Genomic DNA, 14217 nt, shown 5'->3' with positions numbered 1-14217 from the left:
CGCTTGCACAGGTGTAGCTCCTTCTCTTCACAGCTTTTTTTTGTTTTCTGAATTTGCTCGTAGTTTTTTTCTGGGGAGGATGAGCAGCGATGTGTGAAACATAACGGTGCAGTTATGTTCTACGATGCAGAAATATCCATAACAAGTTAAAATGTCTATTATTCAATGTTTGAATCTTGTTTATGAAAAAACAAGTGAGGTGATATCAACTTGTTTTTGAAAACAAGATTTTAAACTGTAATACTAGACTAATCCTCTTGTTAAAATGGATATTTTTTGCCATGTGCTGAAGTAAAAGGCTGAGATACTTATTTTTCTGCTTGCTTTCTTGTTCAATGGGCCTTTCCCTCCTCTTCTTCACCTTCTTCATCGCTGCTTTAACTTTGGATCTGCATCCTCCATAATTAAAACCTCTCATTTCCTGCTTGAACCAGCCCAGAGCTTCACTGCAAATGTTAACAACAAAATAGTTGTACGCTAAATTTCCAAGACAGCAAATTTGCATACCCTCACTATCTCACTGAATATTTCAAATAAAAAAAAAAACACAACAACAGAATCACAAAAAATGTGTGTGTAACTTTCTGTAAGGCTTTCTTTCTTCCAGTCTATCATTTTCTTTGTCTTGCTATTTTCTCTCTATTTTAGTTTTTCTTCACCTATTTCTTTTTCTTATGGAGATGTCATGGCGTAAAAAATCCTCTTGGTAGTAACTTATCACCTTCATGCCACTGGTATGTTTGATAGGCAGCAGCATTGCACATAAACTACTGGACAGATCACCATAAAACTTGGTGGGACGATGCGGTGCAGGTCAGGGAAGAACCCATTAAATTCAAGTGTGGATCCAGGATTTTTTTATTTAACCTTGCAAGATAGGGTGTTTTCTCAAGAAATAATGAAGGGATCTTTATTTAAAAAAAATTGCATTTGTAGAGTGCTATTATCTTGGGATAGGTTACATTTTTGGTTAATATATCTGGATATACTTTGGGTTTGTTTTTTTAATCCCTTAAACCAATTCACAGGATAACAGAAGGTTGTGCCAGAAAACTATTCATATTGTGGATGTTCAACTAAACTTTCTGGAGCGCATTATAAATGTCTTGGTCTTCTTCAAACTGGAGGCTAACTGAATGCATTGTATCTAACACCTTTGGCACCTTTATTAGTAGGAAGATTTCTTTTTCTCCATGATACCTCAGGGTTCTATCATTTCTTTTTTCTTCATTAAGTGTTCTCTCCTCGTATCTATCAGTTTCCTTTCCTATCTATTGATTGTTCGTTCATTTTAACGTGACCTCTTTGCTTCTTTCTATCTCACCCTGTTGACCTGACCACCATTGCCTCTTTGTGCTTTCTTTCTCTCTGCGGTGGCCTTGCATTCCGTGGCTTGTTTGTTTACCTGCTCCACTGTTTTCCGCTGTAGATGGTTCATCTCGCAGCCTCGCTTCTCGTGAGCGTATGCACAAAAGCAGTGTGTCTGTGGCTGGGCATGGTACTGCTCTCTCATCTCTCGCTCTGAGGCAAAAGGGTGGGTAATCACAGCATGCACGCCTCCCTCAGACTGAGCAGAGGGTAGGCAGGAACTCCGGAAAAAAAAGACAAGTGTGTTGTACTTGAGCTTGTGAATAATAACAGTCTGGGCATAAACTATTAGTGCTAAGTTAACCTTCTAAACTATACAGAAGTCAGTACCCAATAAGCACAAGTTTAAATTCTACTAATTGACTTTACAGTTACTAGACAAGTTGCCTGATTTCTGATCAAGACCAAGGCTTGGTCCAATTGGAGAGGTCCCAGAACTGGGCTGGAATTCATCTTTCATTAACTCCTCCATAGTTCACTAGCTATTCTCATCCATATCAGTTTGTCTGGTAATAAACAAAGCTGGCAGAAAAACCCAACTGCTAAATTTTGTTTTTTAAAAGCAGTTATTTTTACCATCCTCCACATTTGGGACTTATCTGTCTTTCTGCCGTTCATTTCACTTGACCTTATCCTTTTAACATTACATTTTTTGTCACTCAGATGTTGATTTTTCAATCTTGAGTTGCAGTAAATGGATAAACTCTTACCACTGAAGCTGCACTGTTTTGCGATATAACGGTTTGAATTTAAAACTTTTAGGTGAACGAGGGAGCCTGATGTCTGGTGCACGACCCATGTCCCCAGCCTCCAAACACCGTCAGGAGAACCGCTCGCCAAAACAGGAAAGTCGAGGAAGCCGGTCATCTGAACAGAGCAAGAGCAAGACGGGTGAGGGTGGAATCTCAGCCAGCGAAGCACTCATCCTGCGCTCAGACACAGCCAAACTGAGATCAGACTCTCACAGTCGCTCACATTCGCCCAATCACAACACTCTGCAAGCTCTAAAGGCAGACGGGAGAAATTCAGGACTTCGGGCTGAGTCCCCAAACCCTGGCTCCCGCTCCTCTTCTCCAAAACAAAAAGTTGTATCGTCCTCAGGCAGGTTGAGTCCCTCCAATACTTCCTCCCAGCACTCCTCTTCAACCCACCACGACAAGAACCTCCCACCTAAAGTGAGTCCATCTTCCAAAGCCCGACTTGACCCTCCCAGAGAGAGATCCAAATCAGATTCATACACTCTGGACCCAGACACACTCAGAAAGAAGAAAGTTCCACTTACAGAGCCACTTAGAGGCCGATCTACCTCCCCCAAGCCCAAACTATCTCCTAAAGATCCAAACAAAGGTGTTAGCAGTAATGCAGAGAACCGTGTTCCTTCTCCACATGTGACCCAAGAGAACCTCCATAGTGAAGTAGTGGAGGTTTGCACGTCTAGTGCGCTCCTCTCCAACGAGGAGGGCAACGATGAGAATGTGGAGCTCAGTAATGCAGAGGAAGGCTCATGTAAGGTGCACTTTAGCATTGGCAAAGCTCCGGTGAAAGAAGAGCTTGAGAGTCGCTCTTCACCTAAAGTCAGTCGCAAAACTTCCAGTCGACACACGCGCCCGAAGAAGGACAAGTCTGGGCCCCTTTTTAAAGGCGAGAGCTCATCCAGGGTCACAGAGCCTGCCAAACAGGCCATGTCGCCCTCTGTGGCTGAATGTGCGCGAGCAGTCTTCGCAGCATTCCTCTGGCATGAAGGTATTGTCCATGATGCTATGGCCTGCTCATCCTTCCTAAAGTTCAACCCAGACTTAACCAAAGAGCACGCCCCAATCCGCAGCTCCCTGGGTGGACAGGGTGCTGAGGAGAAGGAAAGTAAGTTAAAGAACCGACACTCTTTAGAGATTTCCTCTGCACTTAACATGTTTAACATTGCTCCACATGGCCCTGACATCTCTAAAATGGGTAGCATCAACAAAAACAAGGTACTGTCCATGTTGAAGGAACCCCCATTGCCAGAGAAGTGTGAAGATGGAAAAGGGGAGGCCATTTCCTACGAGATGAATTCTCATCCCTCTATGAGGGTAAAGTCGATATTACCGTTAACGTTGCAGCATTTGGTCGCCTTCTGGGAGGACATATCAATGGCTACCATCAAGGCTGCCACTCAGAACATGATCTTCCCCAGTCCAGGGTCCAGCGCCATCTTAAAAAAGAAGGAACACGAGAAAGACGGTAAAAAGTCAAAGAAGGAGAAAAAGAAGAGGGAGAAGGCAGACGTGCGTCCCAGAGGGAATCTATTTGGAGAGATGGCACAGCTTGCCATGGGTGGACCGGAGAAAGACACCATCTGTGAGCTGTGTGGTGAATCTCACCCGTATCCTGTCACCTACCACATGAGACAAGCTCACCCAGGTAAGAAGTTTTATGTTTTAAGTATAAGCACCATAGTCATTCAAATAATATGACACTTTCACACTCCACATTTAATTCAAGTAGCATCAATTTTTTTATGTTTAAACATCCTTCCTCTGTGTTTCTGTGACAGGGTGTGGACGCTATGCTGGAGGCCAGGGCTACAACAGTATTGGCCACTTTTGTGGTGGTTGGGCTGGTAACTGTGGAGATGGAGGCATAGGAGGCAGCACCTGGTACCTGGTGTGCGATCGCTGTCGGGAAAAATACCTCAGAGAGAAACAGACGGCTGCCAGGGAAAAGGTACCCTACTGCTGCTTCAAGGTTTTGGCATTTAAGTCTCTTAAATCTATTTTATCTAGAAACACTCTGTGCCTTTTTCACAACGTCTGTGTGGTCTTTGCCAGGTGAAGCAGTCAAGGAAGAAACCCCTGCAAGTGAAGACCCCGAGGGTTCTGCCCACAATTGAAGCCCACCAGGTGATTCGGGCAAACGCTTTGTTCCTGCTGTCCCTGAGCAGTGCGGCCGAACCCAGCATGCTGTGCCACCACCCTCCCCGGCCCCTGCACTCGCAGCTGCTTCCCAGCCTCAAGGAGGGCGTGTCGGACGAACTGCCCAATAAAATGGGCTGCCTTTACCTGCAGACACTAGCCAGGTAAATAATAGGCTGCCTTTTTATAGGTAAGAAAAAAATTTGCCAATATGTTGTGATTGTGTAATGATTTGAGTCACTCTCCTTATATTCCCCAGGCAACACACAGAGAACTTTGGGTCCTACCAAGATGATAACCTCTTCCAAGATGAGATGAGGTATTTGCGCTCTACATCTGTTCCTGCACCTTATATTTCAGTCACCCCTGATGCCTGCCCCAATGTGTTTGAGGAACCTGAGACGAACATGAAATCAATGCCCCCCAGGTGAAACATCTTAATCGTGCTATTTCCTTAATTTCTTAAACTTGACTTCATTTATGTGCTAACGCTAAATTCCAGATGATGCTGATTTTGATATCTTCAAAGATTTTTCGATTTGAGGTTTAACAGTAGGTATCTGTGTTTGTCCCTATTGGCTCTCTATTAGTCTCGAGACCAGTCCAATCACAGACACCGACACGGCCAAGCGTACGGTGTTTCAGAGGTCTTACTCAGTCGTAGCCTCCGAGTACGACAAGCAACACTCACCTTCTCCGGCCCGAGTCAAAGCTGTACCCAGACGCAGGGTGCATAGTGGTGATGCCGGTAAGCATCAGTAACTGTTAAGAAATAATATGTGACTCTAAGTGTTAAATGGCGTCATCTGATACATTGACTTTCTCTGCCCCCCCCCGTTCAGAGGTGGGCTCCTCCCTGCTGAGGCACCCGTCTCCAGAGCTCTCTCGGCTGATCTCGGCCCACGGCTCCCTCAGTAAGGGGGAGAGGAACTTCCAGTGGCCTGTCTTGGCTTTCGTTATCCAGCACCATGACCTGGAGGGCCTGGAGGTGGCCATGAGGCACGCACTGAGGAAATCTGCCTGCAGAGTGTTTGCCATGGAGGTACAGTAACTGCTATCTGGTCTGCAATATCTGTCTCAGGCTCAGAGCTAAATCATTTAGATTAATACTAAATAAGAATTTAATTTGGCTATAGTATTGTCTCTGTGTACAACTAATTGGAGTGATTGGCGTCCCTGTCAGGCATTCAACTGGCTGCTGTGCAATGTGATCCAGACCACCTCTCTGCACGACATCCTTTGGCATTTTGTAGCATCTCTCACTCCATCACCCTTTGAGCCAGAGGATGAGGAAGATGAGGAGAATAAGGGCAACAAAGAAATTGTGGAACAGGTAACGAGGTCAAAAATCATGCCTGATTACTTTTATCTTTGTTGTTGTATCTTTTAATCCTGAATATCTCCATTCTGTACTCAGCAGGAAAGAGACCTTGGCGTTTGTGAACACCCTCTGTCAGATATTGTCATCGCTGGGGAGGCAGCTCATCCTCTCCCTCACACTTTCCACCGCCTCCTTCAGACCATCTCTGACCTCATGATGTCACTTCCTAGTGGCAGCTCGCTTCAGCAGATGGCACTAAGGTAGAATTTTCTAGATATTTGCCAGTTTATTAGCAACAAATGTTTTGTTTTCATTATGTTGAAATGTTAATGTTTGTGGTTCGCATTTTTTTTAGGTGCTGGAGTCTCAAATTCAAGCAGTCGGACCACCAGTTCCTCCACCAGAGCAATGTTTTCCATCATATCAACAATATTTTGTCCAAGTCGGATGATGGAGACAGCGAGGAGAGCTTCAACATCAGTGTGCAGTCAGGCTACGAAGCAATGAGCCAGGTAGGAAAACCCCCTCACCTCATTATTTAAAAAAAACAACAAAAAAACTACTAACAGATCTGTGTCCTCAGTTTGTTATTCATCTGTCATACACTGCTCTGACGCAATCTGTCCCTGTGTGACGATAGGATCTCTGCCTGGTGACCTGTCTGAAGGATCTGACCAGTGTGGTGGACATCAAGACATCAAGTCGTCCTGCCATGATCGGCAGCCTGACAGACGGCTCCACAGAGACATTCTGGGAATCTGGAGATGAGGACAAGAACAAAACCAAGAGCATCACCATCAGCTGTGTGAAAGGCATCAACGCCTCCAACGTGTCTGTTCACGTGGACAACTCCAGGGACATTGGGGTAAAGAGACATTCAAATTAAAAACTACTTAACAGCTATAATAGAAATGCAAAATAACAGACAGAATGCATGTGATGATGATAATGTATTTATAAGCTATTATTTTTCTCCTCACAGAACAAAGTCACAGCAGTGACGTTCCTTTGTGGAAAAGCAATAGAGGACCTCTGCAGGATTAAACAGGTGGGTAAAATCAAGTACATGTGAATGGAGTATAACCTCTTTGTCTCTTAAAGAGTCTGTTTGAAGTCAACATGCTTGGCCATGAGTGTTTTTAGTTCAGCCACTTTCAGTACATTGAAGCCATTTTCAAAACACTAAGAGATGACCTGTGGCGTCCTGCTGCTGCTTTGTCTGCCTTCCAAATTATACAACTTTTCCCTCCAGGTTGACCTTGACTCCCGTCACATGGGCTGGGTAACAAGTGAGCTCCCTGGAGGAGATCATCATGTGATCAAAGTGGAACTGAAAGGTCCAGAAAACACCCTGAGGGTGCGGCAGGTGAAGATTCTTGGCTGGAAAGAAGGTGAAAGCATCAAGATTCCTGGACAGATCTCAGCCAGCATGGCCCAGCAGAAGAACTGCGAGGCTGAGACCCTCAGAGTTTTCCGCCTCATCACCTCACAGGTCTGTCTCAACGGCTTCAGCCAAACAATCAGCTGACAAGTTGTTTATCTATCACTCTACCTGTCTGTTTGAAAATGGAATTGCATTTTTGATGCTGTTACTAATTTATTGTGTACCCTTAGGTCTTTGGAAAACTAATCTGTGGAGATGCAGAACCGACTCCAGAACAGGAGGAGAAAAATCTGCTCTCGTCGCCAGAGGGAGAAGATAAGGTCTGAATTCTGATAGTTTTACTGACCTGTTTCAATAAGTGACTCATTTGGTGCCCTTCACCCTAATGTTTTACTCTTTGCATTCCTGTGAATAGGTTCCATCTGATGCAGACCTTAAGGAGCACATGGTGGGAATCATTTTCAGCAGGAGCAAACTGACCAACCTGCAGAAACAGGTAAATAATGAGTTCCTCTGTTCATTCAACAGGATGAATTATTATTATTGCCTCTGCCCTCTTATGAGCTAACATGTGTTCTCAACTCCAGGTGTGCGCCCACATCGTCCAGGCCATCCGTATGGAGGCCACGCGTGTGAGGGAGGAGTGGGAGCACGCCATCTCCAGCAAAGAGAACGCCAACTCTCAGCCCAGTGACGATGACGCCTCCTCAGATGCCTACTGCTTTGAGCTGCTGTCCATGGTCCTGGCTCTGAGTGGCTCCAACGTGGGCCGCCAGTACCTCGCTCAGCAGCTGACACTCATGCAAGACCTGTTTTCGCTGCTGCACACGGCTTCCCCACGTGTACAGAGACAGGTGGGCAACCACACACACACACAGACAAAATGTTTTCAAAGCTAATTTCATTAGTTAATTTCATTCTTATCATCTTTTCATTCATGACCTGTTTATTGGCACATCACTGCCACCAACTGTCATTTAGTGGAACAGCATGAAACTGGCAGCAGAGATGTGTATATTGTGTCCTTAAGAGCGCACATATTTAATTTTCGAAAAAACTAAAAAGATCAAGTAAAGAAAACATATTGCTCTATAATTGTTTAACTTACAGGGGAATTATCATTGATGATGTCATGCGATGAATGATTTGTTCTGCTTGGTTCTTCATCTGTTTGTTAAACTGCTCAATGCTGATAGAAGGTAATATTTTTAATCTTTAATAGCTGTGACATGTGTAATTTAAAATTGGCATAGAAGAAAAAATATTATTATGGAGCAAATCAGAGCCTTGTGTGGCGACCAAATTCTAATGACAAAGAAATTTCAGCTGGGACCAAAATATTGTTCACTGTGGTTGTGGAGTTTTGAGAATTGTTTTATAAGATATTTTTCTATGTATACATTTCAGCAAATACCATTTGATAAAAAAACAAAACAAATTCAAAGTTCTGGTTTACTCTCTGATCTTGCCTCCTCCCAGGTGACATCTTTGCTCAGGCGGGTCCTTCCAGAGGTCGCACCTGTGCGACTTGCCAGCATCATCGGGGTGAAGGCTCTGCCACCGGCAGACATCAGTGACATCATCCACTCTACGGAGAAGGGCGACTGGAACAAGCTCGGCATCCTTGACATGTTTCTGGGTTGCATCGCCAAAGCCCTCACCGTGCAGCTGAAAGCCAAAGGCACCACCATCTCTGGCACGGCTGGCACGGCTGCGGGTAAAGGGGTCACCACCGTTACGCTGCCCATGATCTTCAACTCCAGGTGAGTTTCTGCAGAGTCATCACAACGCAAATTCACTTGGTTTGTGACATTAAGTCTCATGTTCTTCCTTCCTGTTGTGTTCAGCTACATCCGCAGAGGGGAGAGCCACTGGTGGATGAAAGGCTCCACCCCTCCTCAGATCGCAGAGATCATAATAAAGCTGGTTAAAGACATGGCAGCTGTAAGTCCATGGTGGTGTTATTGATCTCTCGTCTTAGTCATTTGTATATTGTATTTTGTAATATCTGTTGTAAAGACTAAAAAAAGTATTTCTAATAGAGTTGTGTGTGATTTTATAGGGCCACCTTTCAGATGCTTGGTCCCGAGTCACCAAAAATGCAATAGCTGAGACCATTATAGCACTGACTAAAATGGAGGAGGAGCATCGGTCCCCTGTACGCTGTATCGCCACCACAAGGGTATGAATTCAGATTTAATCATATGAGAACATTTACCTGTGTTAGAAACAAATATACATTAGGTAATCATTACCTGTTCTTCCCCATAGCTGTGGCTGGCCTTAGCATCTCTGTGTGTGCTGGACCAGGACCATGTGGATCGACTGTCCTCCGGTCGCTGGATGGGGAAAGACGGACAGCAGAAGCAGATGGTGAGAATGGCCAAAAGTTACACTTTGAGAAAATAATTGATAGATAATCAAAAGAATGTGTAATAATCATCCTCTGCTTCTTTCCGTAGCCTATGTGTGACAACCACGACGACGGCGAGACAGCAGCCATCATACTGTGTAACATGTGTGGCAACCTCTGCACCGACTGTGACCGCTTCCTCCATCTGCACCGACGCACACGCTCCCACCAGAGACAGGTCTGTTTTACTTGAATATAGATAATGTGAAACAGATTACAGAAGGAATGTGGATTATCGATCAGGCTGATATTATAACTTAATTTCATGACTGCTTTCAGGTGTTCAAGGAGGAAGAGGAGGCCATAAAGGTGGATCTGCATGAAGGCTGCGGGAGAACCAAGCTCTTCTGGCTCATGGCTCTGGCTGACTCAAAGACTATGAAGGCTATGGTGGAGTTCAGAGAGCACACAGGTAACACAGAATTAGAGATTATCATTGTCTCTCTGTGACTGCAGTCACAACTACAACATTTCCTCGAGCCTTCCTTTACCACATGTAAACCCATCCTGATGAATCTTAATATTTCTGTAGGTAAACCAGCCTCCAGCAGCTCTGATGCCTGCAGGTTCTGTGGAACGAGGAATGGCACTGAGTTGTCTGCAGTGGGAAGCGTCTGCTCAGACCCCGACTGTCAAGTACGCAACATCAACTATAAACAACAAAACTCAACCAAACCTTATTGTCTGCACATCTTTCTGTTACTCTTTGTCATATCTATTAAAACTATTGTTTTATTAAAAACTTGTTTTCATGTCAACAAATGCTCACAAAGAAACACATGCTTAAAGAACAATAACAAGAAAACAAAATTATTCCAAAATTATAAAAACCTGTCTATCATTCTATAAAAACTGTTTTTCTCTTTGTTTGTTAAATTGAATTAGATTTAATTTATTATTTGCATCTATACTTAATTAGGATAGACAGATTTTGGTCTTCTCTTGGTGAGTGGTAAGATTGTTTGAGAATATTTATAAACCTTTATAGGATGAGTATGATTCCACTGCAACCTGATAGAACACAAGCATAAATAATTCTGTAACAAATAATGTATGAGGTGAAGAAAACACACACTCAAGAAGCATAATAAGCAATGTAAGGTTGTGTAGTAGAGTGCACATTATATGATATAGAAATAACAGAAGTTTCTCTTGTGTGTTCTCCTTTAGGAGTATTCTAAACTGGCGTGCAGTAAGACTCATGCATGTGGCCACCCCTGTGGAGGGGTTAAAAACGAGGAGACCTGCCTCCCATGTCTGCACGGCTGTGACAAGAGCACCGGCTGTCTGAAACAGGATGCAGACGACATGTGCATGATCTGCTTCACAGAAGCGCTCTCTGCTGCTCCTGCAGTACAGGTATTACTAAATATGTCTGTCTATGAGTTTCACCCCTGGATTCAGATTTGTCCTTGTTTCAACATTTTGATTCTTTGTTCTGTTCCCAGCTGGACTGCACTCATGTGTTCCACCTTCAGTGTACTCGCCGTGTTCTTGAAAATCGCTGGCTGGGTCCCCGAATCACGTTCGGGTTCATGTTGTGTCCAATTTGTAAGGTGAGTTGTTACCTGAGCTCGTCTGACTTAAGAGATTGATTTAGCAACAAAGAGGTTTAAAATGCTTTCCACCACGCCTCGAAGAGGATTGAGTTCAGTTTACTTATAAGCTTTGTTGAAAGGGCTCAGATTACTGTGACGCAGACCGTGACTTCTTTGTTTACTATCGTCTTTGTGAAATGATGTTGGTGTGTAAAGTGACTCAGCAGAACAAACTTTATGAACATGGCCGTCTGTTTGTCTTCAGAACAAAATCAATCACTCAGTGATCAAGGACCTACTCGACCCCATCAAGGAGCTCTATGAGGATGTGAGGAGAAAGGCCCTGATGAGGCTGGAGTATGAGGGTCTGCACAAGAGCGAGGCAATAACTACACCAGGAGCGCGATTCCACAACGACCCTGCAGGCTTTGCCATGAACAGATATGCATACTATGTCTGCTACAAGTGCAAGAAGGTGCCGTGTGAGCTAAAGAAGCAAAATGTGTGAAGTTACATGTTTGTGTGTAGAGAATTAATGACATCCATTATTCCCCCAGGCCTACTTTGGTGGAGAGGCTCGCTGTGATGCAGAGGCAGGACAGGGAGACGACTACGACCCCAGTGAGCTGATCTGTGGAGCCTGCTCAGATGTCTCCAGGGCACAGGTGGGTGTTAGATGACTGAACATCCTGGCTAGACGACAACTACTTTAAAGGCACAGTTCAGCATTTTTGGAAACACATTGAGGGTTAAATAAGAAAATTGATACCACTCTTATTTCTGTTTACTAAATATGAAGCTTGATTCAATGGCGACTATCTTAGCTCAGAATAAAGACTGGAAACTAACCTGGCTTTCTCTCCCAAAATATGGAACTATTCCTTTAAAATGGTGCCAACATGTTTTTGATAAAACAAAATATAAACCCAACCCTGATGTTTCATTCGAACTCTCACCAGATGTGCTCGAAGCACGGCACAGACTTCCTGGAGTATAAATGCAGGTACTGCTGCTCGGTGGCCGTTTTCTTCTGCTTTGGCACTACACACTTCTGCAACGCTTGCCATGATGACTTCCAGAGGATGACCAGTGTCCCCAAGGAGGAGCTGCCCCATTGTCCTGCAGGTACAAAATGATTCTAGTGACTGTATTGAATTATTCATGCACGCAGACACCAAAGTCACAATGAAATGGCTAATTGCATTGCTCTGCAAACTGAAGCTGTATATCCATGACTAGGAGAAACCAGCTAAATGTTACATGTGGTTTTATATAATGTGCCCCCAAATATTTAGCAATCCACTGTGACAATAACAATTTAAATACAATGATTGACTGCAAATAACAGACTGAGTTGAGATGTAATTATTGTCTCTTCTATCACAGGCCCTAAAGGCAAACAGCTGGAAGGCACCGAGTGCCCTTTGCATGTGGTTCACCCACCAACGGGGGAGGAGTTTGCCTTGGGCTGTGGGGTGTGCAGGAATGCCCACACCTTCTAAACAACATGGGACTTAAACTGAGAACCAGTTCGTCTACTGTGATTTCTGGCTGCTGCCGAGGCTCAGCCGCAAAGCTTGGCTCTTGCTCCGTCGAGTCTCCTGGACACTGGACCAGGTTTCTGCTCGATGCCAAGAGTCCTCAGGTCTGCCCCTCTACCTACATCAGTAACCGGGCCCTTCTACAAAGACAGGCTGTGGCTCCTTTGGAATTCAGAGAGACCTGAATGGTGGAGGGAAAAAAAGAACAACAGAATTTAAAAAACAAGATTTAAAAAAAAAAAAGAAAAAAACTTGTGACGTGTTTGCATGCGGCCGTTGTATTCCCTCGGCTTCTATAGAAGTTGCACACCTCCTGAAGTGTAACAATACAAGATTAAACATTGAATATGAAATAAATTTGCTTAAAGGCAACTGTGGATCAGTGAGGGGGTTTAAAAAAAGGAACAGGCCCTATTCCCAGCTTCCTAACTATAAATTTAAAATATTGTTGTATGTAAACCTTTTTCGTAATCTTGTACAGTATCCTCCACTGTCAAGTGCATCGTGGGTTGACGGACAAAAAAAGACGAGTTGGTGGGTAAGACTGTTAAAAATATTTGGGGCGGAAAATAGTGTACGATTTATCTAATCTTGTATATAACGATACTATTCAAAAATAGCTGTATTCCGAAGTTGCTACTCTTCACTTCAGTTTTGTTTGATATTCTGGGTTATGTTTTGAGCCAGAAATTTTAATGAAGTGCAATACTGGGTGTGCCTCCTATTTTGCAGCTGTTTAACCTATGGAATGTATGTCAATAAAGCCACTGTACATTTTTATACAGTAGAGAGTCGTAATTCCCCCCCCCTTCTTAATGTCAGATCTCTTATGTTGTCTAGAAATGAGGAGGAGGAGCCTGGCACCCGCAGTGAACGATGGTGGATTTAAATCCCATTTACAACTCTGTTAAAAAAATAATGCAAAAAGAAAGTACCAAATCCTACGGTAATACAAAAACACCTCACAGTGAGACTGATTACAGCTGAATGATTTTAAGGGGGCCAGTCTTCACACCAAATAAAATTTGTGCACCTGTAATGCTTTTCCCCAAGTAGGAGGCCGGGGGACTGGGGGGTCGGGTGGGGGTCCGGGGTACAGAGTGTGGAAAAAAAGCAGCTGCTGTTATATAAAAAAGCTTAATACTTGTGAATCTGCTCTGTAATATCTGTGGTGGATGGAGTTGAATGGTAATAAACCAGGTTCTCTGTTTCACAAAGTATCCACTGTGTGGTTTCTTAATGAGAGGTCACATTTTCGTTTTTTCATTTATCCACCTGCTTGATGCTGCCAAATCAAGCTTAAACTATATATGGTTGATGTATACTTTTATTTTTTAGTAAATAAGAGTGTGACGATGCTGAAGAGCCACACTGAAACCGTGATACAAATGTCCATGATCTTGATTTGTGATTGACGTCTGAACTGAATCAGGGATTTCGAGTCGGTGCAGCTAGATAGATAGATAGATATGTACTTTATTGATCCCAAATTAGGAAAATGATTGAAGTATTGAATGAAGTTGAGGTGGAGCATGACTGAACTGAAAAGTGATATCTTGTTTTAAAGACTACGCTAAACGCTTTTTGTCTAATCATGAGGTTATTATCCTGAAAGTATTTATGTTATGTTGTGGAGTGGCCTAAAATAACTCCTGGTTTACAGTCTGTTTATCATCTCACGATCCCTCTGGGTTATCTGGTGTTCGCCTCATCCTCCACAAAGGGACAACTCGGGAATTGTTTAAGTCCTTTTTTGAGCAA

The 14217-nt window shown here is 43.7% G+C and overlaps 1 protein-coding gene across 17 annotated transcripts in view; it reads left to right on the top strand.

The window, feature by feature from the left end:
- mycbp2 (MYC binding protein 2) overlaps nt 1-13673 on the top strand; it is a 53681-nt gene extending 40008 nt beyond the window's left edge. For 4 of the 17 annotated variants that reach the window (XM_020100670.2, XM_020100666.2, XM_069532661.1 and 1 more), the window contains 28 exons: nt 2131-3768; nt 3902-4071; nt 4176-4423; nt 4519-4686; nt 4850-5007; nt 5102-5301; nt 5443-5592; nt 5680-5840; nt 5936-6092; nt 6221-6445; nt 6563-6628; nt 6833-7072; nt 7195-7284; nt 7380-7460; nt 7552-7818; nt 8444-8727; nt 8812-8908; nt 9027-9146; nt 9236-9337; nt 9427-9555; nt 9657-9789; nt 9910-10013; nt 10548-10736; nt 10826-10933; nt 11181-11390; nt 11473-11580; nt 11875-12040; nt 12302-13673. In XM_020100670.2, coding sequence (XP_019956229.2) covers nt 2131-3768; nt 3902-4071; nt 4176-4423; nt 4519-4686; nt 4850-5007; nt 5102-5301; nt 5443-5592; nt 5680-5840; nt 5936-6092; nt 6221-6445; nt 6563-6628; nt 6833-7072; nt 7195-7284; nt 7380-7460; nt 7552-7818; nt 8444-8727; nt 8812-8908; nt 9027-9146; nt 9236-9337; nt 9427-9555; nt 9657-9789; nt 9910-10013; nt 10548-10736; nt 10826-10933; nt 11181-11390; nt 11473-11580; nt 11875-12040; nt 12302-12417 — 5885 coding nt within the window. In that variant the 3' untranslated portion in view covers nt 12418-13673. Of the gene's footprint in view, nt 1-1429; nt 1535-2130; nt 3769-3901; nt 4093-4175; nt 4424-4518; nt 4687-4849; nt 5008-5101; nt 5302-5442; nt 5593-5676; nt 5841-5935; nt 6093-6220; nt 6446-6562; nt 6629-6832; nt 7073-7194; nt 7285-7379; nt 7461-7551; nt 7819-8443; nt 8728-8811; nt 8909-9026; nt 9147-9235; nt 9338-9426; nt 9556-9656; nt 9790-9909; nt 10014-10547; nt 10737-10825; nt 10934-11180; nt 11391-11472; nt 11581-11874; nt 12041-12301 lie in introns of all 17 variants that reach the window. The other 13 variants (XM_069532663.1, XM_069532665.1, XM_069532662.1 and 10 more) reach the window with 9 other exon arrangements.
- The last annotated feature ends 544 nt before the right edge of the window (nt 13674-14217 follow it).

Source organism: Paralichthys olivaceus, chromosome 10 (genome assembly GCF_024713975.1).
Source record: "Paralichthys olivaceus isolate ysfri-2021 chromosome 10, ASM2471397v2, whole genome shotgun sequence".
Taxonomy (NCBI): Eukaryota; Metazoa; Chordata; class Actinopteri; order Pleuronectiformes; family Paralichthyidae; genus Paralichthys; species Paralichthys olivaceus.
Note: the sequence above shows the minus strand (reverse complement) of the source record. Positions and strands in the feature narration are given on the sequence as shown.